This window comes from Mustelus asterias, chromosome 16, assembly GCF_964213995.1.
Source record: "Mustelus asterias chromosome 16, sMusAst1.hap1.1, whole genome shotgun sequence".
NCBI classification, from domain to species: Eukaryota; Metazoa; Chordata; class Chondrichthyes; order Carcharhiniformes; family Triakidae; genus Mustelus; species Mustelus asterias.
In genome coordinates this window covers 74,408,744-74,435,376 of record NC_135816.1, presented here as the reverse complement: position 1 = coordinate 74,435,376, position 26,633 = coordinate 74,408,744, and the positions used below count along the sequence as shown (strand labels likewise).

The 26,633-nt window shown below is 42.9% G+C and overlaps 1 protein-coding gene across 1 annotated transcript in view; it reads right to left on the bottom strand.

The window, feature by feature from the left end:
• Positions 1-26,633, bottom strand: part of LOC144505530 (serine/threonine-protein kinase 32A-like) — a 249,148-nt gene that overhangs the window by 134,377 nt on the left and 88,138 nt on the right. The window contains exon 3 of the mRNA XM_078231656.1: positions 6,894-7,045. Within this exon, the coding sequence (XP_078087782.1) occupies positions 6,894-7,045 (152 nt within the window). The remainder of the gene's footprint in view (positions 1-6,893; positions 7,046-26,633) is intronic.

The window sequence follows — 26,633 nt, the reverse complement described above, 5'->3', positions numbered from 1 at the left end:
ATGTTCATCCACTCAGCACCCGAGCCACAAGTCCCAAGTTCCGTTCCCAATCGGTGTTGATTCGGCTGATCCCAACCACTATTTATAAACAGTTTGGATCATCTGGGCAGAGAAACCCTTCACCAAATTTAAAATGTCTCTGAAGCAAGCCAGAGGAGTTTCTGTTTGCCCTTTCTTTTCCTTCACTAGGTCTGGGCGTCGCTGGTTCGGCCCAGTATTTATTGCCCATCCATAATCACCTTTGAGAAGGTTCACAAGGATGTTGCCGGGACTTGAGAAGCTGAGTTAGAGAGAGAAATTGAATAGGTTGGGACTTTATTCCCTGGAGCGTAGAAGATTGAGGGGAGATTTGATAGAGGTGTATAAGATTTTGATGGGTATAGATAGAGTGAATGCAAGCAGGCTTTTTCCACTGAGGCTAGGGGAGAAAAAAAACCAGAGGGCATGGGTTAAGGGTGAAAGGAGAAAAGTTTAAAGGGAATATTAGGGGGGGGCTTCTTCACACAGAGAGTGGTGGGAGTGTGGAATGAGCTGCCGGATAAAGTGGTAAATGCTTTTAACATTTAAGAAAAACTTGGACGGGTTCATGGATGAGAGGGGTGTGGAGGGATATGGTCCAAGTGCAGGTCAGTGGGACTAGGCAAAAAATGGTTCGGCACAGACAAGAAGGGCCAAAAGGCCTGGTTCTGAGCTGTAATTTTCTATGGTTCTAAGGTGGTGCTGAACTGCCTTCTTGAACTGCTGCAATCCAAGTGGCGTAGCTACACCCGCAGTCTGTTAGGGAGGGACTTCCAGAATTTTGACCTACTGCCAGTGAAGGTACAGCGGGATACTTCCGAGTCACAATGGTGTCTAGTTTGTAGGGGAACTTGCCACTGGCAGTGTCCCCATGCATCTGCTGCCCTTGTCCATTGAGGGTGCGATTTTGGAAGGTGCTACTGAAAGAGGCTTGGTGAGTTGCTATAATGAAACTTGTTCATGGTACACCCTGCTGTAAGCAGAGTCTTTGAATATTTTTAAAATAGAGGTGGATAGATTCTTGGTTATCAAGGGGGTGATAGGTTATTAGGGGTTGGCAGGATGCAAATTAGATTAGCCATGATCTTATTAAATGGAGGAGCGGGCGAGAGATGTGAAATGGCCTACTTCTTGTCCTTGTTCGTATGTTATTTATCTGCTATCTCAGGCAGCTGCTCTTCCCAATCTTGCAGGCCTCTGTGCCACATCCCCACCCCACCTTCAATTCCCCCAAATCCCACCATCCTAGCTTTGATAATCCGCCCATCACTCTCAATTGGTCAGGGAACCATTCTCCATGCCAATTTAGTAGCTGCCTCTGAAAAGCCCAAAAGCTGTTTCCCTTCAGGGTTTGGGGAAATTCCAACCAGAAACAGTCCCGACCTCTGTTTCCTTCTTCAGTAGGGAAAATCTGGCATACTGTCTCATTTCAGGTGTTTTTTCGCAAAGGTGAGCCCATTCCTGTAAAATCCATGTTTAACATCACAGAGGAAACCAAGCACTTGCTGTGTTTCGATTCACTGTGGTCAACAGATCTTGGACAAGTCTCTAGCTGTAATGAGCTCATGTAGTAAACAAAAAAACACAACCATTAGCAGTTACAGTCTGGCACCATATGGCCGTCAAAAAACATTCACATGGGGACATTCTTTGAGCTCAGTAAACACACCTCATTATTTTTAAAAATATTAAATTCAGAGCCAGTGGTCTCTTTGTGACAAGACATCATTAAACGTGCAATTCCCCCTCCCTCTGATCGCACAACACGAGGAAACCAAGCAGAGCGAGAAAGGGCACGCACAGAGCAGCTGCATATATGCGATATGGAAGCAGCCATATGGAAATGATCTGCTGTTTAATACCAGTAATCTCAAAAATGTTCAACCATGTTTGAAGCATCTGTTTTTCCATATTTCTCATCACCAAGGTAGTCCCAAGGGGCTGTCTCCCAGTGCGTTGAATTATGATTGATGTTTGCTGGTGCAAGTGGAGATTGTCTGCTTGTAGATCCATGACTTCTGATAAATCAATGCCCATCTAGAGTTTAGTTGGTGAACTTAGTTCCCAGAGGCTCAGCTATCAAAACATTTGCCTCATGTTTAATAGCAAGTTTGTGATGCAGGTCCACTTATGCCCTTGGATACAAGTATGTTACATAGTATACACAGCACAGAAACAGGCCATTTTGCCCAAATGGTCTATGCTCGTATCTTTACTCAACACCAGTCTCCTCACATTCTATCTACTTCATCTCACTTTTAGCTTACCTTTCTATTCCCTTTTCTCTCCATACTCATCTATTTTCCTTCTAAAAGCATCAGAGCTATTTGCCTCAACCACTTTCTGTTACAGCAAGTTCCACATTTGAACCATTCTCCCAGTTAAAGACCTTCCATATTTCCCTATTGGATTTGTTAGTGTCTTGTATTTATGGCCCAGTTTAGATTATTCCACAAATGGAAACATTCTCTCTCGATCCATTGATAATCTTATAAATCTCGATTAGGCCACCTCTAAGGGCAGAATTTAGTGGTTGTGGCAATGAGTCTATGCACTGGCTGGAGAGTCAGTGGTATACCTGCCATGATCCCTTCCTGGAGATGGTGGTAGCCTGCCCTGGCTACTTCAGGGAGATTGTGGTAACTCTGCCCTGGCCATTTAATGGTTGTGACAATAGGTCTGGTTCACTGGCTTAAATAACTTCATTAGGGCACCATGTTTGCCATCTGATCTTGCTCCCAACTTAATTTACATCAAACTCTTAGACAACAGCATTGATTTAACAGTGCGTACCTTCATATGCTACGTTAAATCAATGCTGGGGGCGGCACGGTAGCACAGTGGTTAGCACTGCTGCCTCAGAGCACCAGGGACCTAGGTTCGATTCCCGGCTTGGGTCACTGTCTGTGCGGAGTCTGCAAGTTCTCACCGTGTCTGCGTGGGTTTCCTCCGGGTACTCCAGTATCATCCCACAGTCTAAAGATGTGCAGGTTAGGTGGGTTGGCCATTCTAAATTGCTCCATAGTGTCAGGAGAACTAGCTAGGCAAATGCATGGGGTTATGGGGATAAGGCCTGGGTGGGATTGTGGTTGATGCAGACTCAATGGATTGAATGGCCTCATTCTGCACTGTACGGCTCTATGATTCTATATGAAGCTGCCCTTGACAAGGCTGAAACTTTAGAATATCACTTTTTTTAAACTCAAGCTCATTTTCTCATGAAAATTTGAGGGGGCAAAATTTCTTGCTTTTTGCTTATTGGTTAAAATCAGCTTGTTAATTAGTATTTCTCCGGGCCCGTACAAAAAACACATCAACGATTCAGTGCCTTTCAAGGAGAGTCACACATTTCAAATTGCAGTAAAGCCTCAGCAAGGGTCACTGTTTATAAATCCATAGGCTTGTTCAGCAACCAGACTTCCATAAACTACACAACACAGACAAATCTTAATCCAGGAAATCATTTCACACAAAAACAATATTCATCACAAAAATAATCCATCTGACTTGTTAAGAGTTCCTACATATCAACAACTGTCTGCATTTATATTGTGCTTTTAATGTACAAAATGCAGCAAGGCACCTTACAGAGCAAGGGCATCAAATATCAATCCAGGGGACAAAAACAAAAAATGCTGGAGAATCTCAGCAGGTCTGACAGCATCTGTGGAGAGTGAATAGAGCTTTGAGTCTGGGTGACCTTTCATCAGAGCTGGAGCTGACCCTTAGCTCTGACAAAGGGTCATCCTTTGCCAGCATTTTGTTTCAGATTCCAGAATCCGCAGTAACTGGCTTTTATCAATCCAGAGAAAAGAGTTTAGAACGGGTAATGAAAAACATGCGAGGAAAATCTGGATTGGAAAAACTCTGGATCTGAGAAGGGTGCTTAAGAGAGACGGACAAGTTGGGGAGGACTTGGGAGGGAGATGGTGGAATCTTGGGAGGAAGAAGGTGGAGATTGAGTGATCTTGTGAAGGAGGTGAAGGAAGATGAGAGACAACCTGGGACCGAGGTGGAGGGAGGTAGAGCACGGTGAAGGTCTTTGGAGGGAAGGGAAAGAGCTTTGGAGGGGAAATGGAGGAAGACAGGAAAGAAAATCTAGATTGCAGAGAGGATGGACAATGACCATGGAGGAATTTGAAGGCGAGTACTAGAAGAAGCCAATTATTTAATCTGAATGTTATAACTTCATGTACATATCAGCCGAGAACAATGCAGGACTGATAAATAGGAGCTCTGCTGCTTACCAATGATAATACTGATGTCTCTGCTTGCTTGTGTGCAAAATACTGTTTGAATCTTAGTATCAGCTTACTGATTGTCCCATCAAGTCGCTGATAGCATTCAGACAGTTAGTAAATGGAGCCCGTGTGAGGTCAAAATAACCTCCTGGAACTGATATCACATCTCTTACTAAAATACAATTTGGATTATTTATCAGAATTGCAACTCAAAAGTGAAACCAATAACATTTCATTTGAAGTGAACAATGCATTCAAATTGGTCTCGCAAAATTAACTTTTAGTGTATTGAGTAAGAACCACTCCTGTAAAATAAAACATAATGCTGGATAAACTCAGCAGGTCTGGCAGCATCTGTGGACAGAGAAACAGAGTTAACCTTTCAAATTTATATGACTTTTCCTTAGCTCTGCAGAAGAATCATTTGGAATCAAGACATTAGCTCGTTTCTCTCTCCGTAGATACTGCCACACCTGCTGAGATTATCCAGCATTTTCTGTTTTATTTCAGATTTCCAGCATCCTGCAAAATGAAATCTTGCATCTCATTACCTTCCATCTATTTCTCATTCTATGCACACAACAAAATGTTGCACAATTGTCTTTAATGTTCTTCATCTTTGTTTTTTTTGCACCTCATTAGAGAGAATCTCCATTACAAGGGGGGAAGTGTTAGGTTTTTTAGGTAACATTAAAACTGACAAATCCCCAGGGACTGATGGCATCTATCCTAAACTGCTCAGGGAGACAAGAGGTGTAATTGCTGGGCCTCTGACGGAAATCTTTGTCTCTTCATTGGACACAGGTGAGGTCCCTGAGGATTGGAGGATAGCGAATGTGGTACCGTTATTTAAGAAGGGTAGCAGGGATAACCCGGGCAATTATAGACCAGTGAGCTTGACGTCCGTGGTAGGGAAGTTGTTGGAAAGGATTCTTAGAGACAGGATGTATGCGCATTTAGAACGGAACAATCTCATTAGTGGCAGACAGCATGGTTTTGTAAGAGGGAGGTCGTGCCTTACAAATTTGGTGGGAGTTTTTTGAGGAAGTGACACAAACGGTTGATGAAGGAAGGGCTGTGGATGTCGTTTATATGGATTTCAGTAAGGCATTTGACAAAGTCCCTCATGACAGGTTGGTTAAGAAGGTTAAGGCTCAGGGGATACAAGGAGAGGTGGCTAGATGGGTAGAAAACTGGCTTGGCCACAGGAGACAGAGGGTAACAGTCAAAAGGTCTCTTTCCGGCTGGAGGTCTGTGACCAGTGGTGTTCCGCAGGGCTCTGTACTGGGACCTCTGCTATTTGTGATATATATAAATGATTTGGAAGAAGATGTAACTGGTGTTATCAGCAAGTTTGCAGATGACACGAAGATGGCTGGACTTGCGGATAGCGATGAACATTGTCGGACAATACAGCAGGATATAGATAGGCTGGAAAATTGGGCGGAGAAATGGCAGATGGAATTTAATCCAGATAAATGCGAAGTGATGCATTTTGGAAGAACTAATGTAGGGGGGAGTTATACAATAAATGGCAGAGCCATCAAGAATATAGAAACACAGAGGGATCTAGGTGTGCAAGTCCACAAATCCTTGAAGGTGGCAGCACAGGTGGAGAAGGTGGTGAAGAAGGCATATGGTATACTTGCCTTTATAGGACGGGGTATAGAGCATAAAAGCTGGAGTCTGATGTTGCAGCTGTATAGAACGCTGGTTAGGCCACATTTGGAGTACTGCATCCAGTTCTGGTCGCCGCACTACCAGAAGGACGTGGAGGCTTTAGAGAAAGTGCAGAAAAGGTTTACCAGGATGTTGCCTGGTATGGAGGGTCTTAGCTAAGAGGAGAGATTAGGTAAACTGGGTTTGTTCTCCCTGGCAAGACGGAGAATGAGGGGAGACCTAATAGAGGTGTACAAAATTATGAAGGGCATGGATAGGGTGAACAGTGGGAAGCTTTTTCCCAGGTTGGAGGTGACGATCACGAGGGGTCACGGGCTCAAGGTGAGAGGGGCGAGGTATAACTCAGATATCAGAGGGACGTTTTTTACACAGAGTGTGGTGGGGGCCTGGAATGCGCTGCCAAGTAGGGTGGTGGAGGCAGACACGCTGGCATCGTTTAAGACTTACCTGGATAGTCACATGAGCAGTCTGGGAATGGAGGGATAGTTGAACCAATGAGTGGCACAGGCTTGGAGGGCCGAAGGGCCTGTTTCCTGTTCTTTGTATCCAGCAGAGTCTGGAATGCTCATAGCACATGAAAGAAATTCGAACCTCAGGCAGTTATACAGAAGATAGTTACAGATAGAAAAATGGTAAAAATATGACAGAGAATAGATCAGTATCATCCAAAGAATAAAGATAGATGAACAGGATATACAGGCTCGAGCTGGATAAATCAGAAATATACATAAAAGAGACAGGTAAATAACTCAGGTAGAAGATACAGATTAAACTATATAGAATACAGATAGATTCATAGAGTTTATACAATTGAAATGTGTAAATATTGGTATTGTGGACTGTACCAAAGCATTAGTGAATAACCCAGTGCACCAGAGCAGATTCTCAACAGCCCATCACCGATATGAAATTCAGCAGACAATAAAATACACCCTAACATGAGGAGTTACTTACCATAAATTGACAAGAAATGGGTGTTCCAAACCCTGCATAACCTGTAGCTCTTTAAATACATTCCGCACTTCATTACGCTCTACGCACTGCTGCTTGTTCATGTATTTCATGGCATACATCTTCTTCGAGTCTTTCTTCTGTACAATGCAGACCTGGGAATCACAAACAAAATACAGTTGCAGAAAATATACATAAGGAGAGGTGACTGAGCAAACACACTAAAAGTAGATCTGCAAAGACAGTGGTTTGTGCCCATTTTACACCTGTGTGCATACTGAATTCATAATTCATACGTTTCAGAGTACAACATTTAGTTTTAGGGGTTAAAATTTTAACTGTACAAAATGAGGATATTTGGTTGAGAAACTGGTGAAACCAACCCTGAAGTAAATGCAATTCAAGCAAGCTTGGTGTTTATTTCACTTAAAAGGATGGGTTAAGAGGTAAAACGTTAGTAAGGTAAGATTATAAAATAGCAAGTAGACTTACTTAGCTACAGACTGGAGACATGACATTTGCATTTATTCCAGTAAAGGGGAGGCAATTCATATGGTTTCCCTGAATTAAGGAAAACTTGGAATTAAAAGGTAGCTAATATGCATTTCTACCTGGGAACTGTGTGTGTCACATTGCCATAGAGATGAGTAAAGCTTAGTGTGATTCTTTATTTTGAGTTTATCTGTGTGGATTTAGTTTGGGCATAGCCAGCAGACAGTTAATGCTTGGAATGACTTTCCAAGGTAAGAAGTAGTGTCAGCTTTGAGTCTAATGTAGTTTGTAGATGCTTGGAAATCCAGAGATAAAGCCAGACCTACTCCTGAAGTCAAGTCAATGCTAGATCTATCGCCCATGATGCTGCTTGTGAGTAGGAGCTGGTATACAGTGTAAACGGCAAAGATGAAAAATGGAAGATTTGTTGAGAGGAAGAAATCTACTTTATGTGAACGACAGTTAATTTTGTTCCAGTTAGAATTGTACAAGTAATCAGCTTGAAACCATAGCAGAGGTCTATTGAAAAAGGTGTTTTCTAATGTTTTAAGCTACTGTAGGCGGCACGGTAGCACAGTGGTTAGCACTGCTGCTTCACAGCTCCAGGGTCCCGGGTTCGATTCCCGGCTCGGGTCACTGTCTGTGTGGAGTTTGCACATTCTCCTCGTGTCTGCGTGGGTTTCCTCCGGGTGCTCCGGTTTCCTCCCACAGTCCAAAGATGTGCGGGTTAGGTTGATTGGCCAGGTTAAAAATTGTCCCTTAGAGTCCTGGGATGCGTAGGTTAGAGGGATTCGCGGGTAAAATATGTGGGGGTCGGGCCTGGGTGGGATTGTGGTCGGTGCAGACTCGATGGGCCGAATGGCCTCCTTCTGCACTGTAGGGTTTCTATGTATAGGCGTTGCAGGGAGGCCTGAGCCGTGGAATTGAGGGGAAAGAAGTTGGTAATGAAATTGGAGAGTCATTTAACCAAAATTAATGGAAGTGCCCCCAAGAAGTCCTGCACCTTGGTGAATAGATGGAACACTGAAGCGTAATCAGAGTGAATTCTCGAGAGCTGTGATCTAACTTTTGCATTAGTCCCAGGAAAAGTGAATAAATCTTAAAAGATTTCTCAAGATAAGGGAACACTTGCAGAAAATAAGTAGAACTGAATTTATAGCACAAGTCTCTATAAGGTATAGTATTAAGTTACTTCATTTAATTTCTCATTAACAAAAACAGACTTTGTGTAAATGTAAAGAAAGATGAATGCTTGCAGCGTAGTTCTGTCAGCTAATTGCTGGGTGATCAAATTTCTTCTTTAAAAAGGCCCTTAATTGGACCATAATAACACCCCTGAGAAACTGACACAACATATTCCAATTTCCACCCATTTAACATGACAGTTTGGAGCTGACTTTAATGGAAAGTAAAATTCGGTAAACTAGACAGTTGATCCAATTTTGTTAGGTGGGTTCTGTCAAAATTACACCAATCCCCCACCACTACAACTCACTTCCCCTCCCCCAGTCAGGGCCACTGCTTTGGAAACATTAAAGACAATTTTACCTCTTTAGCGTTTGCATCAGGAGTTTCCAATTATTTGTGCCTTTCTTCCCCAAAAGTAAAAAAATGACCCTCAAAGACTTTATTTTAATGAATCATTGGGGTTCATTTCAACAGGGCATGAACAACCTGGGGCTGGTAGCCTTACTGCCCTATTAACTAGGTAGATTGGCAATACTGAATTGCCCCTTAGTGTCAGGGAGACTAGCTAGGGTAAATACATAGGGCTACGGGGATAGGGCCTAGGTGGGATTGTGGTCGGTGTAGACTTGATGGGCCAAATGGCCTCCTTCTGCACTGTAGAATTCTATGGTCTATGATTAACACTGGCAAAGAATCTGTTGACATTTTGAAAAGGGCTGGGAGTTGCCATCTGTTTCAGCTGGTAGGGCCGACTTAACAGAGGAAATTGTACTCATCAGGAAAGATTAAGGAGGCTGGAGATCTTTACTCTGGAGAAGAAAAACAGAAGGGTGACTTAATTTTTAACATTTGGGAAGGAATTTGAACACTAGATAAGCATGAGGGAAAATGAATAGAAGGATATGATTGGGTCAGATGGATTGGGGTGCAAAGGGACTCGTGTAATGCATAAGCACTGGTTGGGTGGAATTGTCTTTTTAAGTAATCTATGTGATTCCATCTAACATGGAAATTGGGATCCGAGGACCTACGAGTACGACTTTAACTCAAAACAGGTCAGATCACATATTGTACACACTATGACCACCAGTTCAAGTTCAAGTTAAAGTTTGAAATTGTTTCTGTGGGACAACTGGTATTTTTCTCATGAGGAAGTAAATGGAATTAATTTAGAAAGGACAGCCAGTGATAGTACTTGCTGAAGACAAAATGCTTCAAACATTCAGATGGCATGCCTTCTGTTTTAGCACAGATGTAAGTTTGTCTATTTCACGTCATGCAAATATATTAGACATTAATTTGCTGGCAGTGTCAGCTTGGTTCAGTCCAAATTAGCATTCTTGCTGAGTCAGAAAATCAAGATTTTTAACAGGAACATGCAAGAATTCCAAATTTCAAAATGCTGGGATTGTTTGAACTTTCGCACTCTTTTGTTTGTCCTGATAAGTGCAAGATGAAAGACTTCAGCAACATATTTCTTTTCAGACAAATTCAAGTTCTACGCTACTAAGTGACCGTTAAAATCAAGACTCAAGCTATCCACCCACCTCTTATAGACTCAGGTCGCTACTTGCCTGCAATCCTGAGTGAGTGCCTTGTGACTGCTGCTATCTTTTAGATGGGATGTTAAATTGGGGTTTATCCTACCTATCCAGGGGGACATCAAAGAGTCCATGGCACTATTTGAGTGCCCTACATTTTTCTATTACCAAACTAGACTTTGGTCATTATGTTTCCAGCCCCACAAGGAGGAAACAATGCCAGATTTAGCTGTGGGCTTAAGTGAGACGAGTAAAGCACAAAACAGTGGGGGAGTATTTAGGGAACAATGATCATAATATTTTCAGCTTTAAAGTAATTAAAGGAAAGGACAAAACAAATATAAATAAAAATATTAACCAATGTACACCACTTTCAGTGAGTTGAAAAGGGATCTGATCAAGGGGAACTGAAATCAAATATTGGTCCAAAGAACAGTAATTGAACAACAGAAGGTTTTGAAGAGGTTTGGGTACAAAGCAGGCACATTCCCACAACTGATTTGGAGATTCAAGTGAAATGGTTAAAAAGGGGTTTCTGATAAATGTAAGCTTCATAATACAATGGAGAGACAAGCTGAATATAAAAAAGCACAGAGAACATCTTAAAACAGGGAATAAGGGGGCAAAAAAGAACTTGAGAATAGATAACTTTTAAGGGAACCAGAAAGTATTTTATAAAGGTATAGGGGGCGATTCTCTCAGCCTGCTGCGCTGCTGGTTCCCAGTCCCACATTAACCCTTATATAAAGGCAAAATACTGCGGATGCTGGAATCTGAAACAAACGCAGAAAAAGCTGGAAAATCTCAGCAGGTCTGACAGCATTTAGAGTCCAGATGACCCTTCATCAGATCTCTAAAAGAAAGAGCAGAGCCAAGGCTAAAGAGAAAGATTTATTTTGAGAAATAAAAAACAGAGCATGACAGGAAGGGATAGAGGGTTCAAATCGAACAGTAGATCAAGGATGTGACTAGGAAGTTATATAAAGAATAAAAGGATAAAACGAAAAGCCTTGTATTTGGATGCATGCGGCATTCAAAACAAACAGATGAACTGAGAACACATGTTGAAATATACAAGTATATGATTTGACAGCAATTATAGAGACATGGCTGCAGGAGGACATGAATTGAGACCTGAATATTGAGGGACACAGGATATTTAGGAAGGACAGGAAGCGAGGATAAAGGTGGTGGGGTGGCTCTGTTAATGATGGTATTAACACAATACAGACAGAAGACCTAATTTAGGAAACTAGGATGTTGAAATGGTTTGGATAATGATGTGAAATGGTAAAGGCAGGAAGTCACTTGTGGGAGTTGTGTACAGATCTTCCTAACAGTAACCACACGGTAGGGTGCAGCATAAAGGAATAAATAATGGGAGATGTTAATCTAATATAGACTGAAAAGTCAGATGGGCAAAAGGTAGACGAGATGAGGCGCCCATTGAATGCCTTCAGGATAGTTTCTTAACAGCATGTTCTAGAGCCAACCGGAGAGCAGACTATACTAGACAGGTTATTGTGCCCCTAGATGGCAGTGACCATAATATGATTTAATTTTATATTCAATCCGAGGGAGAGAGAAGTGAGTGTGTTTAAACCTAAATAAGGACAATTATGAGGGCATGAAAGCAAAGCTGGCTAAAGTGAATTGGTAAATTAGGTAAAAGGATAAGTTAATAAGGATGCAGTGGTAAACACCTAAGGGGATATTTCAGAATACACACATTCTAGTGAGTAAGAGGTCACCCAAGAAACGGAGCCACCATCCACAGTTAAATAGAAAGTTTAAAGATAGAATCAAACATAAAGAAAAAGCACATAATTTTGCAAAGACAGGTAGAAGGTCAGTAGACTGGACATAATAAGGAACAGCAAAGGATGACTAAAAGATTAATGAAGAGGGAAAAATTAAGAGTACGAGAGAAAGTTAGCCAGAAATATAGAAGCAGATAATAAGAGTTTGCATAAATACTTCCTAAAAAAAGTTATGAAGTGAGCATTGGTCCCATAGAAAGCAAGTCTGGAGAATTGATTATGGAAAACAAGGAGATGGTAGATGAATTGAACAGGTATTTTGCTTCAGTCTTCACTATACATGATAGCACACCAAGTAATTAGGAAAGCTAATAGCATGCTATCATTTATTGCAAGGAGAACTGAATACAGAAGTAGGGAGGTTATGCTTCAGTTGTACAGGGCATTAGTGAGATCACATTTGGAGTGCTGTGTAGAGTATTAGTCTCCTTATTTAAGGCAAGTAGTAAATACATTGGAAGCAGTTCAGAGACGGTTTATCAGGCTAATACCTGGAATGGGTGAGTTGTTGTATGAGGAAAGGTTGGACACGGAGATTGTACCCACTGGAGTTTAGAAGAGTAAGGGGCAACTTGATTGAAATATAAGATCCTGAAGGGTATTGACAGGGTGGATGTCTCTTGTGGGAGAATCTAGAACTAGAGGTCACTGTTTAAAAAAATAAAGGGACTTAAACCCATTTAAAACAGAAATGAGGTAGAAATTTATCACTCAGAGTTGTGGGTCTTTAGAACTCTGTTCCTGAAAAGCAGAGTCTTTGAATATTTTCTAAGGCGGAGGTGCTGAGATTCTTAGTAAGCAAGGGGGTAATGGGTTATCGGGGTTGGTAGGGTTATATTTGAGGTTACTATTAGATCAACCATGATCTTATTAAATGGCAGAGCAGACTCGAGGGGCTGAATAGCCTACTCCTGCTCCTTGTTCATAAGTCATAATGCTCATTTGGAGCACAGGAGCAGAGATGATTAGCCTATTGGCCTCCTTCAGCACCATAACAATTCTGTGATCTGACTGAATAGCGGAATAGGTTCCACTAGCTGAATGGCTTACTCCTGTTTCAATGTGACCATATGAAAATATGACGTAGGCCATTCAGTCCCTCAAGCCTGCTCCACCATTTGATAAATCATGGCTGATCTGATTCTGGTCTCAACTCTACCTTCCTGTCTACCCTTGTAACCCTTGACTCCCTTGTCAATCAATTATCTAACTCAGCCTTAAAAATATTCATTGACCTTGTCTCCACTACTCTCGTGCAAAGAGAATTCCAAACACCAACATTCCTCAGAGCAAAAAGAAATTCTCATCTCTGTCTTAAATGGAAGTTCCCTTATTTTTAAAGTGTGTCCCCTAATTCTGGGCTCTCCCACGAGGGGAAACATTCTCTCAGCATCCACCTGATCAAGTCTCCTCAAGGTCTTTACTAATAGAGACATGGGCCGGAATTCTACCACCTCACTCGCCCAGAATCAGAGCAGGTGAAGGTCCGACAATGGAAATCTCTGTTGACCTTGGGCGGGAATTTCCGGTCTCATTCGAGCGAGGCCGCAAAATCCCACCCATGGTGTGCAAAGGCAGTAAGTTATGCTAAAGTTGTTTAAAACACAAATAAAGCCTCAGCTGGAGTATTATGCCACACTTTAGAAAGAACTTCAAGATCTTTGAGAGGACAGAGAAAAGATTTACTAGAATGGTAGCGGGGATGAGGGATGTGGAAAGACTGCAGAAGCTGGCATTATTAACTTTAGAGCAGAGATGGTGAAGAGGAGGTTTGATAGAAATGTAAAAAAAATCATGAATGGTTTTGATAAAATAAATAAGGAGAAACTGTTTCTAGTAGCTGAAGGGTCAGGAAATAGTGGATACAGAGTTAAGACAATTAGCAAAAGAATCAGAGATAACATGAGAATAGAAATTGTAGGCAGGTGTGATCTGGAATGCATTTGAAAGGGCAATGGAAGCAGATTCAATATCAATTTCCAAAAGGAAACTGGATAAACACATGAAGGGTATGGGGATAAAGCAGGAGGGTTGAATTAATTCAATAGGTCAACCAATGAGGGTACATCTGTGTTGCATTACGAGAATAGACTTAGAGGGTATTTCGAAGGATTCTGCATTGCAGGAGTTAAACTACCCTAAGCCTTATGCTAGAATGGTTGTTCTACAAAATCATCTACTTTTGAAAGATGTATGATCACAAATCTACTTGTTATTACAAAACTAATTGTTATTGCTTAAAGAGAGGGGGAAAACAATGTGCATATCAGTATGTCTGATTCCTCTTGCCTGTGGAAATATTTTATGAGTTGAAATGCATAATCTCCTTCTATTATTATTCAGTATCAAGATTGCCGTTTAATGCCAAGATTGCCAGTCTACAGTTTTAATATTTTAGTCTTTTTTTTCCCCTGTCAGAATTAGGCTAAAGGAAATATCGAAGCCTTTTACAATTCAATGAATCTATCACTTGCTCGTGATGACTTGCTCATTTGCTGTTTGTAGGGTTTTACCACTGCCTTAGCCTACACAACACGGATTTCAACATAATCGAGCACTTAAGAGAGCTTGAAGGACAAAGGTGGGTAAATGCAGTTGATGATGTGGATGGTCTCATTCTTAAATGTTATGGCATTTCTCCAGGTTTGGAAAAATGCCACACTATTTAAGGTCATTTTTAAGTTGATTACAATGGTCTATAATTTCTCTTCTATTGATTCTTTCTTTAGCTCGGGTGCACACCATTAATTTACTTTCCTTTTTCTTCAAATGACAGGTGTTAAGGTAATGAATTTTCAAAAATGATGCCATTCAATAATACTTTTTTATTGCTAAATTATTCTTAAATAATGGGGAAACACAACTAAGGCCCCAATGCATCCAAAATGCAAAAACCATCATGAGTTTCTGCATAGTAACCTTTTATCAGTATCCTCAATTTGTTGACCCTACTGCTGCTAAAACCAGCTTCTGCAATCTCTCCATGTCCCCCATCCCCACTACCATTCAAATCGTCTCAAGACGTACCAGAATAGTAGGTTGAAAATCTCTCCTCTTCCCCCTACTCGTTTAGAGAATCAAGATAAAGTTATGGGCATTGTATAACATCTGATGGCCAATGTTACTTTTCCTGTCTCATCCCTACAGGAAAACAGGCCATTCCGTCCATAGTTTATGCTCCACACAAGCCGCCGCCTAGCACTCTTCTACAGCACCCCATCAGAACACCCTTTTACTCCTTTCTCCCTCATATACTTATTTCTTCATTTTGACACAGCCTTTCAACAAAGTGTTATAATTCAGGTCAGGAACCCCAAAGTGTTATGAAGCCCATCTGGGTCATATGTTTTGCAATTTTAATTTGGTGAGGGTAAGCATGATATGTTTCACTTCAGGTATGATTCAAATGACCCTCTCGGGAGCTTTTATCAAACAATGCTTAAGAATATAGTTAACATGCGTAGTAAGAATATTAGCAAGAACTTCTAGCAAATACAAACAAAAAACAAAACAACCACGATAGTGTATAACCCTTAACAAATGTATTTAATGTGATCCACTCAAACCAATCCCATAGGCAAAATACCCTTTTAATGGGTTTAACACAGCAAAGGCTAATGCTCACGTGATACTGGACTGGAGTCCTTTGGATGAATGCTGTGGTTGTCCTGACACTCAGAACAACAGGGAGACACTCTGGTCAAACCACCAACAGCAGATTTTCCCCTTCAGGAAGGCAAGATCTTGCTTTCAGATAACCAGCAGAATTTCCAAACAAAACGGAGAGAGAGAGAGACACTTGTTTCCAGCTGCTGTCCCTTCTAAAATTTAACTCTAACTGCAGCCAAATAGAAATGAAACTTTAAATTCACCAGGGAGGAAAAAAAGCTGTCCAAAAACACATGACCGTCCTCCTAACAATGGGGGATCATAAAACAACTCAGTTAAAATAAACAGACCCCATTTAAGCTATTGAAGTAGCAGTAAAATGACCCCTCGTAGACAACTCTGCAGCAATGAAACCAAACTGAAAAAGGTCTGCTTACAACTGCAGAGAACAGGATTTTAAAAACTTAAAAGGTACACGAACGTCACACCCCTAACAATGCAGGGTCATAAAACAATCCCAGAAAGTACCCAAGGCCCAAAGTATAAATACACAAAACCCCATATAAACCACTGAAGTAGCAATAAAAGGACTCCTCCAGACAACTCGGCATCACAAAAAAAAACTCAAAAGTTCTGCTCACAAATGCAGAGAACATGATTTTTTAAAGAAACTCTTAAAGGTACATTACAAAAGAGATACATAGAGATGGTCTCTTCAGTATAATTTTTTCAAAAAAAGTCTTTCAAAGGAGGGCATGTTACATATGAATTATACAGTAAGAACAAAGAACAATGCAGCACAGGAACAGGCCCTTCGGCCCTCCAAGCCCGTGCCGCTCCCTGGTCCAAACTAGACCATTCTTTTGTATCCCTCCATTCCCACTCCGTTCATATGGCTGTCTAGATAAGTCTTAAACGTTCCCAGTGTGTCCGCCTCCACCACCTTGCCTGGCAGCGCATTCCAGGCCCCCACCACCCTCTGTGTAAAATATGTCCTTCTGATATCTGTGTTAAACCTCCCCCCCTTCACCTTGAACCTATGACCCCTCGTGAACGTCACCACCGACCTGGGGAAAAGCTTCCCACCGTTCACCCTATCTATGCCTTTCATAATTTTATACACCTCTATTAAGTACAGGGCAGAATATCTGACTGGCAATTGCTAACAGTGCTGGTTGAGAAATGGGCCTCGCAAATGTCCACTTATTCAGTTAATTGGGCAGTTTAGTCACTTGAAGACCCATATAATTTCCCATCCTGCACTTCTTGTGAGCCTCACTGACAAATATGCCCAATTTTATGTTCAACGTTTGCCATCTAAACTGAGTGGGTGCTGCTACGGATGGAGCCGCGTTATATTCATGTTTCACTGATGAACAACTGGCATTCTTGGACATCACAACCTGCGTCATTCACAGTTGCAGAGTAAGAAAGATATCTAACTACTTCTGTCCATAACAGTGGTGATCTGACTTTTGCAGGTTAGTTCTGATGGACTGCTGATTGCACAGCTTTCTCCGACATGCTTGCCAATCTGATGAAAATGGGTTCTTGCAAAAACAACAGAAAATCCTGGCTTAAATCCAAAGGATGTACCGTACCCTTTCGCAAGAAAGATTTTCATAACATTGCATTATTCATGGACTCCGAAGATTTTGACTTCAACGTTCAGTCTAATTAATTTCAAACAATACTTTTAGAAAAATGCTGCGATAACAACTCTATTGAATATCTCGTTTTCTTTTGGCATTCTTTTTTTGCTGCTCTCTTTCATATGCTGACTTGTGCTGGGGAAAGGTTCCACAAGAACTGGACATCCTCCATTATGATAGCCAAATAGGCAGCATCGGCAAGTTATTAAACGACTCCTGGTACTAGCTGCAAGCCTTGACCCTGGACAACTTCTACCAGCAGAATTACATGAAGAACAATCAGTAGTGATGGAAGGTTAATGGTTTCAAAGAGCCGGAAGGGAGGAAAACTAATGGCAGAATTTTCACCCCCATGGAGGAATGAGTACACAAGCAGGCAGGTGTAAAACTTAGAAAAAAGAAACCGGTAGAGGAGTAGGAAACAATTGTGCACTAAAAGGGTTATGTCAGGTGGGAAAGAAATACTGAGAGGTGCCGCAAGGATCAGTGTTGGGACCTCAACTATTTACAATCTATATTAGTGACTTGACAAAGAGTAATGTATTTAAGTTTGCTGATGACTCAAAGCGAGGTGAAAATCTAAGTTATGAGGAGGACACAGAGATGCTACAAAAGAAATATAGACAGGTAATGTGTATGGGCAACAAGATAGCAGTTTCAGTATAAATGTGGGAAAGAGAGAAAGAGAGGGCTGTCAGAAAAGAAAAAGATGAGAAACTTGTAAATGCTGATGTTCAGCGAGAGTTGTATGCTCATGTGAGAAAGTTAGCAGACAGGTACAGCAAGTAATCAGGAAGGCAAAAGGCATGTTTACCTTCATTGCAAGGGGATTGGAGTAAAAGAATAAGGAAGTCTTGCTACTATTGTGCAGAGCTTTGGTGAGACCACACCTTGAGTGCTGTGTGCAGCTTTAGAACATAGAACATAGAACATAGAACATTACAGCGCAGAACAGGCCCTTCGGCCCACGATGTTGCACCGACCAGTTAAAAAAAAAACTGTGACCCTCCAACCTAAACCAATTTCTTTTCGTCCATGAACCTATCTACGGATCTCTTAAACGCCCCCAAACTAGGCGCATTTACTACTGATGCTGGCAGGGCATTCCAATCCCTCACCACCCTCTGGGTAAAGAACCTACCCCTGACATCGGTTCTATAACTACCCCCCCTCAATTTAAAGCCATGCCCCCTCGTGCTGGATTTCTCCATCAGAGGAAAAAGGCTATCACTATCCACCCTATCTAAACCTCTAATCATCTTATATGTTTCAATAAGATCCCCTCTTAGCCGCCGCCTTTCCAGCGAAAACAATCCCAAATCCCTCAGCCTCTCCTCATAGGATCTCCCCTCCATACCAGGCAACATCCTGGTAAACCTCCTCTGCACCCTCTCCAAAGCCTCCACATCCTTCCTGTAATGTGGGGACCAGAACTGCACACAGTACTCCAAGTGCGGCCGCACCAGAGTTGTGTACAGTTGCAACATAACGCTACGACTCCTAAATTCAATCCCCCTACCAATAAACGCCAAGACACCATATGCCTTCTTAACAACCTTATCTACTTGATTCCCAACTTTCAGGGATCTATGCACACATACACCTAGATCCCTCTGCTCCTCCACACTATTCAAAGTCCTCCCGTTAGCCCTATACTCAACACATCTGTTATTCCTACCAAAGTGAATTACCTCACACTTCTCCGCATTAAACTCCATCCGCCACCTCTCGGCCCAACTTTGCAACCTGTCTAAGTCTTCCTGCAAACTACGACACCCTTCCTCACTGTCTACCACACCACCGACTTTGGTGTCATCAGCAAATTTGCTAATCCACCCAACTATACCCTCATCCAGATCATTAATAAATATTACAAACAGCAGTGGCCCCAAAACAGATCCCTGAGGTACACCACTTGTAACCGCACTCCATGATGAATATTTACTATCAACCACCACCCTCTGTTTCCTATCCGCTAGCCAATTCCTGATCCAATTTCCTAGATCACCCCCAATCCCATACATCTGCATTTTCTGCAGAAGCCTACCATGGTGAACCTTATCAAACGCCTTACTAAAATCCATATATACCACGTCCACTGCCTTGCCCCCATCCACCTCCTTGGTCACTTTCTCAAAAAACTCAATAAGGTTAGTAAGGCACGACCTACCTGCCACAAAACCATGCTGACTATCACCTATCAATTCATTACTCTCCAAATAACTATAAATCCTATCCCTTATAATTTTTTCAAACATCTTGCCGACAACAGAAGTGAGACTCACCGGTCTATAATTCCCGGGGAAGTCTCTGTTCCCCTTCTTAAACAATGGGACAACATTCGCTAACCTCCAATCTTCTGGTACTATACCAGAGGCCAACGACGACCTGAAGATCAGAGCCAGAGGCTCTGCAATCACTTCTCTTGCCTCCCAGAGAATCCTTGGATAAATCCCATCCGGACCAGGGGATTTATCTATTTTCAGACCCTCCAGAATATCCTGCACATCCTCCTTATCAACTGTAATACTGTCTATTCTACTCCCTTGCAACCCAGTGTCCTCCTCAGCTATATTCATGTCCCCTTGCGTGAACACCGAAGAGAAATATTGGTTCAATGCTTCACCAATCTCCTCCGGTTCCACACATAACTTCCCTCTGCCATCTATAACTGGCCCTAAACTTGCCCTAACCAACCTTCTGTTCTTGACATACCTATAGAACGCCTTAGGATTCTCTTTAACCCTATCCGCCAAAGTCTTCTCATGTCCCCTTTTAGCCCTTCTAAGCTCGCTCTTCAACTCCCTCTTAGCCAATCTAAAGCTTTCTAGTGCACTACCCGAGTGCTCACGTCTCATCCGAACATAAGCCTCCTTTTTCTTTTTAACCAACAAAGAAACTTTTTTGGTGCACCACGGTTCCCTAGCCCTACCAATTCCTCCTTGCCTGACAGGGACATACCTATCACAGACTCGCAGTAGCTGCTCCTTGAAAAAACTCCACATGTCGGACGTTCCCAGTCCCTGTAATCTCCTAGTCCAACCTATGTTTCCTAATTCTCTCCTAATAGCCTCATAATTACCCTTCCCCCAGCTAAAACCATTGGCCCGAGGTTCATGCCTATCCCTTTCCATCACTAAGGTGAACGTAACCGAATTGTGGTCACTATCACCAAAATGCACACCAACTTCCAAGTCTAGCACCTGGTCTGGCTCATTTCCCAGCACCAGATCCAATATAGCCTCACCTCTAGTTGGCCTGTCTACATACTGAGTCAAAAAACCTTCCTGCACGCTTTGAACAAAAACTGACCCCTCTAACGAGCTAGAGCTATAACAATTCCAGTCAATATTAGTCAAGTTAAAATCCCCCATAACAATTGCCCTATTACTTTCACTCCTAAGCAGGATTGACTCCGCAATCCTTTCCTCAACCTCTCTAGAACTTTTAGGAGGTCTATAAAAGACTCCCAACAGGGTGACCTCTCCTCTCCTATTTCTAATCTCCGCCCATACTGCCTCAACAGATAAGTCCTCATCAAACCTCCTCTCTGACACTGTGATACAATCTCTGACCAATAATGCTACCCCTCCCCCTCTTCTACCTCCTTCCCTACTTCGACTAAAACATTTGAACCCCGGGACCTGCAGCATCCATTCCTGCCCCTGCTCTATCCATGTCTCTGAAATAGCCACAACATCGAAGTCCCAGGTACTGATCCACGCTGCAAGTTCACCCACTTTATTGCGAATACTCCTGGCATTGAAGTATACACATTTCAAACCCTGCTCCACCCCACCTCTGCAATGCCGTGCATTGCAGTCCCCATCCATGCATCCCTCACTTTCAGCCCCACTACTCAGGATCCCTCCCCCCCCCCGAATCAGTTTAAACCTCCCTGCATGGCCTTAGCAAATTTACCCCCCAGGATATTGGTCCCCTTCTGATTAAGGTGTAGACCATCCTTCTCATAGAGGTCACACCTTCCCCAGTACGAGCCCCAATTGCTTAAGTACCTGAACCCCTCCCTCCTGCACCATCCCCTCAGCCATGAATTCAAACCTTCCCTCTCCCTATTCCTCTCTAAACTATCCCGTGGTACAGGCAAGAGTCCAGAGATAACCACTCTGTCAGTCTTGGCCTTTAGTTTCCACCCCAACTCCATAAATCCCTGCCTAATATCCCCTTCCCCTATCCTCCCTATGTCGTGTGTCCCCACATGTACAATAACTTGTGGTTTATCTCCCTCCCCCCTAAGAGTCCTGAATACCCTGTCAGACACATCCCGGACCCCAGCCCCTGGTAGGCAACACACCACTTTGGTTTACATATTTAATGAAGGATATATTTGCATTGGAAATGGTAAAGTGAAGGTTCATTAGATTGGTCCCCGAGATGAGTGGGTTGTCATCAGCTGAAAGGCTGAGTAAATTGGATCTGTATTCACTAGAGTTTAGAAGAATGAGAGGTGATCTCATTGAAACATTCAAGAATCTTAAGGGACTAGACAGGGTAGATATTGAGACATTGTTTCCACTGGCTGGGGAGTCTAGAATACAGCAGCACAGTCTCAGGATAAGGACTGAGATGAGAGAAAGTGTTGTGTATCTTTAGAATTCACTATCTGAGGGTTGTGGATGCTCTATCGTTGACAGCATTTAAGACTGGGATATAAAGAGTTTCGATCTTTTGGCCATAAGCTTGGCCATGATAAACTGGGAAATGTTACTGAAAGGAAAGACAGTGGACAGGCAATGGCAGGCATTTAAAGAACAAACAGGTGAACGCCAGAAGTTGTTTATTCCTGCTGGGCGCAAGACTTTGTAAGGGAATTGGCCCAAACAATGGCTTACAAGGGAAATTAGAGATAGTATCAGATTCAAGGAAGAAGCATACAAATTGGCAAGAAAAAGCAATAAGCCTGAGGACTGGGAGCAGTTTAAAATTCAGCAGCGGAGGACCAAGGGATTGATTATGAAGGGAAAAATGGAGTATGAAAGTAAACTAGCAGAGAACATAAAAACTGACTGTAAAAGTTTCTGTAGATGTGTAAACAGAAAAAGATTGGCAAAAGTTAATGTAGGCCCCTTAGTTTTAGTTTTATTTGTTAGTGTCACATGTAGGCTTACGTTAATACTGCAATGAAGTTACTGTGAAAATCCCCTAGTCGCCACACTCCGGCACCTGTTTGGGTACACTGAGGGAGAATTTAGCATGGCCAATGCATCTAACCAGCAAGTCTTTCAGACTGTGGGAGGAAACCGGAGCACCCGGAGGAAACCCACACAGATACGGGGAGAATGTGCACTCTCCAGAGACAGTGACCAAGCCAAGAATCGAACCTGGGTCCCCTGGCGCAGTGAGTTTGCAGTGCTAACCACTCTGCCGCCGTGCTGCCCTTACAGTCAGAAATGGGAGAATTCATAGCAGGGAATAAAGAAATGGCTGAGGAATTAAATTTATACTTTGCTTCATGTCTTCACAAAGGAAGACATGAATAATGTACCAGAAGTGCTGAGAGAAACATGTTTTAGTGAGGAGCTGAACGAAATCAGCGTTAGTAGAGAAATGGTTTTGGGGAATTGATGGGATTGAACATGGATAAATCTCCAGGTCCTGATAACCTTCATCCCAGAGTGCCTGAGGAAATGGCCCTGGAAATAGTAGATCCATTGGTGGTTATTTTCCAAAATTCTTTGAACTCTAGATGGTTCCTACAGATTGGAGAGGAAAGGGCAGTAAAGAGAAAACAGTGATCTATAGACCAGTGATACTAACGTTGGTACTGGGGAAGTCACTCGAGACTATTATCAAGGATTTCGTAACTCGGCATTTGGAATGCAGCGGTATAATCAGCCAAATGCAGCATGGATTTACAAAAGGGCTTGACGAATGTATTGGAATTTTTTGAGTTGACCGAAGAGAACCAGTGGATGTGGTTTATTTAGACATTCAGAAGGCTTTTGACAAGGTCTCACATAACGGACAACTATGTAAAGTTGCAGGTAACATCTTGAGATACATAGCAGATAGGAAACAAAAAGCTGGCATAAATGTGTCTTTGCCTGATTGGCAGTCAGTTACTCGTGGGGTTCCGTAGGGATCTGTGGGATCCCAACTGTTCACACTATATATTAATGATTTGGAAGAGGGAACTGAATGTATTGTCTCCAAATTTGCAGATGATACAAAGTTGGGTGGGAGGGTGAGCCGTGAGGAGGATGCAGAAATGCTTCAGTGTGATTTGGACAGGCTGTGTGTGTGGACATGTGCATGGCAGATGCAGTATAATGTGGATAAATGTGAGGTTATCCACTTTGGTAGCAGTAATAGGAAGACAGATTATTACTTGAATGGGTGTAAATTGAGGGAGGTGGACACTCAGCGAGACCTTGGTGTCCTCGTGCATCAGTCGCTGAAATTAAGCGCGTAGCTACAGCAGGCAGTAAAGGCGGCAAATGGTATGTTGGCCTTCATAATAAAAGGATTTGAGTATAGGGATAGGGATGTTTTCCTGCAATTGTATAGGGCGTTGGTGAGGCCACATCTGGAGTATTTGGTGTCCTTATGAGGAAGGATGTCCATGCTGTAGAGGGAGTACAGCGAAGGTTTATCAGGCTGATTCCTGGGATGGCAGGCCTGTCATGAGGAGAGACTAAGTCGGTTAGGATTATATTCACTGGAGTTTAGAAGAGTGAGAGAGGATCTCATGGAAACTTTTAAAATTTTAACAGGGTTAGACAGGATAGATTCAGAAAGAATGTTGCCAATAGTGGGGGAGTCCAGAACTAGGGGGTCATAGTTTGAGGATATAGCTTTTAGAACTGAGGTGAGGGGAAATTTCAGCACCAAGAGGGTGGTGAATGTGTGGAATTCACTACCACAGAATGTAGTTGAGGCCAAAACATTGTCTGATTTCAAGAAGAAATTAGGTACAGCTCTTGGGGCTAAAGGGCCGAATGGCCTACTCCTGCTTCTAGTTTCTATGATCTCTAGGAGAAATCAAAGAATGTGGGTGTGAAGATGCAGTTGAAGCCCAAGATCAGCCATGATAGTATTAACTGGTGGAGCAGGCTTGATGGGTCGTAACGTCTACTCTTGCTCCTAAGTCAAATGTTCCTATAACATAAATTATCACTACTGAGGGGAAAATAAGACTCGAGGGGAAATTTGGAAGGCAGACATTGGGAAAAGGGATCACAAGGTGGCACAGTGGTTAGCACTGCTGCCTCAGCGCCAGGGACCCTGGTTCGATTCCTGGTTTGGGTCACTGTCTGTGTGGAGTTTGCACGTTCACCTCATGTCTGCGTGGGTTTCCTCCGGGTGCTCCGGTTTCCTTCGAAAGACGTGCTGGTTAGGTGTATTGGTTATGTTAAATTCTCCCTCAGTGCATCTGAACAGGCGCCGGAGTATGGCGACGAGAGGATTTTCACGGTAACTTAATTGCAGTGTTAATGTAAGCCTACTTGCGACTAATAAATAAACTTTACTTTATACGTGATTAGCCCACATCCAGTCTCATTGATGCAGGAAATATGTAAACATCATGCTGCCTATTCATTCATCAGCATAACAGTAGTATGCAGCCCAGAGTAATCATGCTGCTGAATGGCTGCACACTCAGCATGGGAACCAGGTACATGCATGGCTTCTGTGCCACACAGTTCACCTACATCTCCTTAAAGGCAGCCTGACCCTCTTAGAGTGGAGTTGCACTCATGTCACAGAGGCTGCTGCAACTGCCCAGAAAGCCTGGACCGGAAGGACCAGGACAGCAAATGGAGCGACAGAGCAGAGAGAGGGGGCTCCTCGGTTTTAAAATGCGGCACTGGAGCCCGGAGTGATTGAGGTCAAAAGGCCGAGAGATGCCACGATTTCACAGGTAGCCAGAAGGCCTAGAACTTCAATGAGGGGACATACAGGAGAAGGCAGATGGGCATGTACACCAAGATCCTTGGTGCATTGGTACACAGCCTTATCACTGTGAATAAATATGGATAATCTAGCTTAGGTTTTCTACACAGAGCTCTGAACCCATCCTTTCCTATGTGAAGGTAGTGGAGAAATCCTTGACAGCACTTGACAGATACAGTCTCTGAGAACCAATATCCCTGCTTCCTCTCCAACATAGGCAGCCACCACCCAACATCTCAATGTCGAAGTGGAAGCTCAGACTGAGATCCCTGGCTGCTGGCATGCAGACATCAGATTGCTGCCATCTTGGCTGTGGATCTCATTGCTTAAAAGGGACATGCAGGCTATCTCAGCAATCCGGCAGATTATTGGGATTGTTGAGGCCCAGGAAAATGCCAGTGATTCTTTGGAGCATGAACCTATTCTCTCTTCAGGTGACAACATTCATTCTCCCAGCTTTGTCTCCCCTCCAACACTCTTCTTGTGGTCTCTCAGCCAGCCCAGGCTGCTACTGCTCAGGTTATGAAGTCTGAAGCTGGGCTCTCAAGGCCCAGAGCTGCGAGCTGCTCAAAGACATCCTTCAAGGTCATCAATGTCTCCCCCAGTGAAATCAGCAGTCTTCCACCAGAAATGCTTCAACCACTGGGACAACAATATGTAGGACAAGCACTAAGGGAATATGGAACCATCATTAATCAGTCTTGTCTGTATCATTTCAGGTATGTTGGATAAAAGTTTAAAGGCTTTTTAAGCTTTTATTTAGTCAATAGGATGGTGCTTAGCAGATGGATTGAAAAGCAGGTAATTATTTTGGAACTGTGATGTGTTGACGGTTTCTCAGGGGAACCAGAGTGAGTGTCCAATCATGGACAGCCCATTCGGATTGAAGTATCCTGATGCCATTTCATTTCCTCCTCTTTCATCTCTTTCTCCTTCTCCTCCAGAGGTGATCTCCCGAGGCCTGGTGCAGAGGCCTTCATGATACCCAAGTGGTGGAAGACCAAGCAGAATTAGGCAACATGCTCTGGTGGGACTGTAAAGTCCCCCACCACGTCCCACCACCCCTGAGCAGTTCAGGTAGTGGAACCATTGTTTGAGGAAGTCAGTGCTTGCTGCACAAAGCTTCAGGTTGCTGAATGACTGTCGCTATAGGTGTGCTATTGGTGGCAGGCAAGAGGAGTCAGGTGTAGGGTATCCCTGGTCACTCAGCAGCCAGCCTCTTTGCGGTGGGCCACAGGTGGGTATGGCTGACTGGGGACAGGACGAATACATCATGGCCGCTGCCAGGATAGCCAAGATTTACCAACAGGATCTTCCGGGCATAGCTGTACACTAACTAATTAATGGACTGGTAGCCCGTGGTTGTAGAGCAGCTACTCATTAAAACATGGGGTCTGCAGAGCTAGAAGCACGCAGCTGATTGCAGGTTGCACCATTCAGATTCCTATTACTTCCTGACACAGCTTGTCTCTTTCAGTTTCTCTCTGGACAGTGAAAAGTCAACAAAATTCCTCTCTTTCTATATAG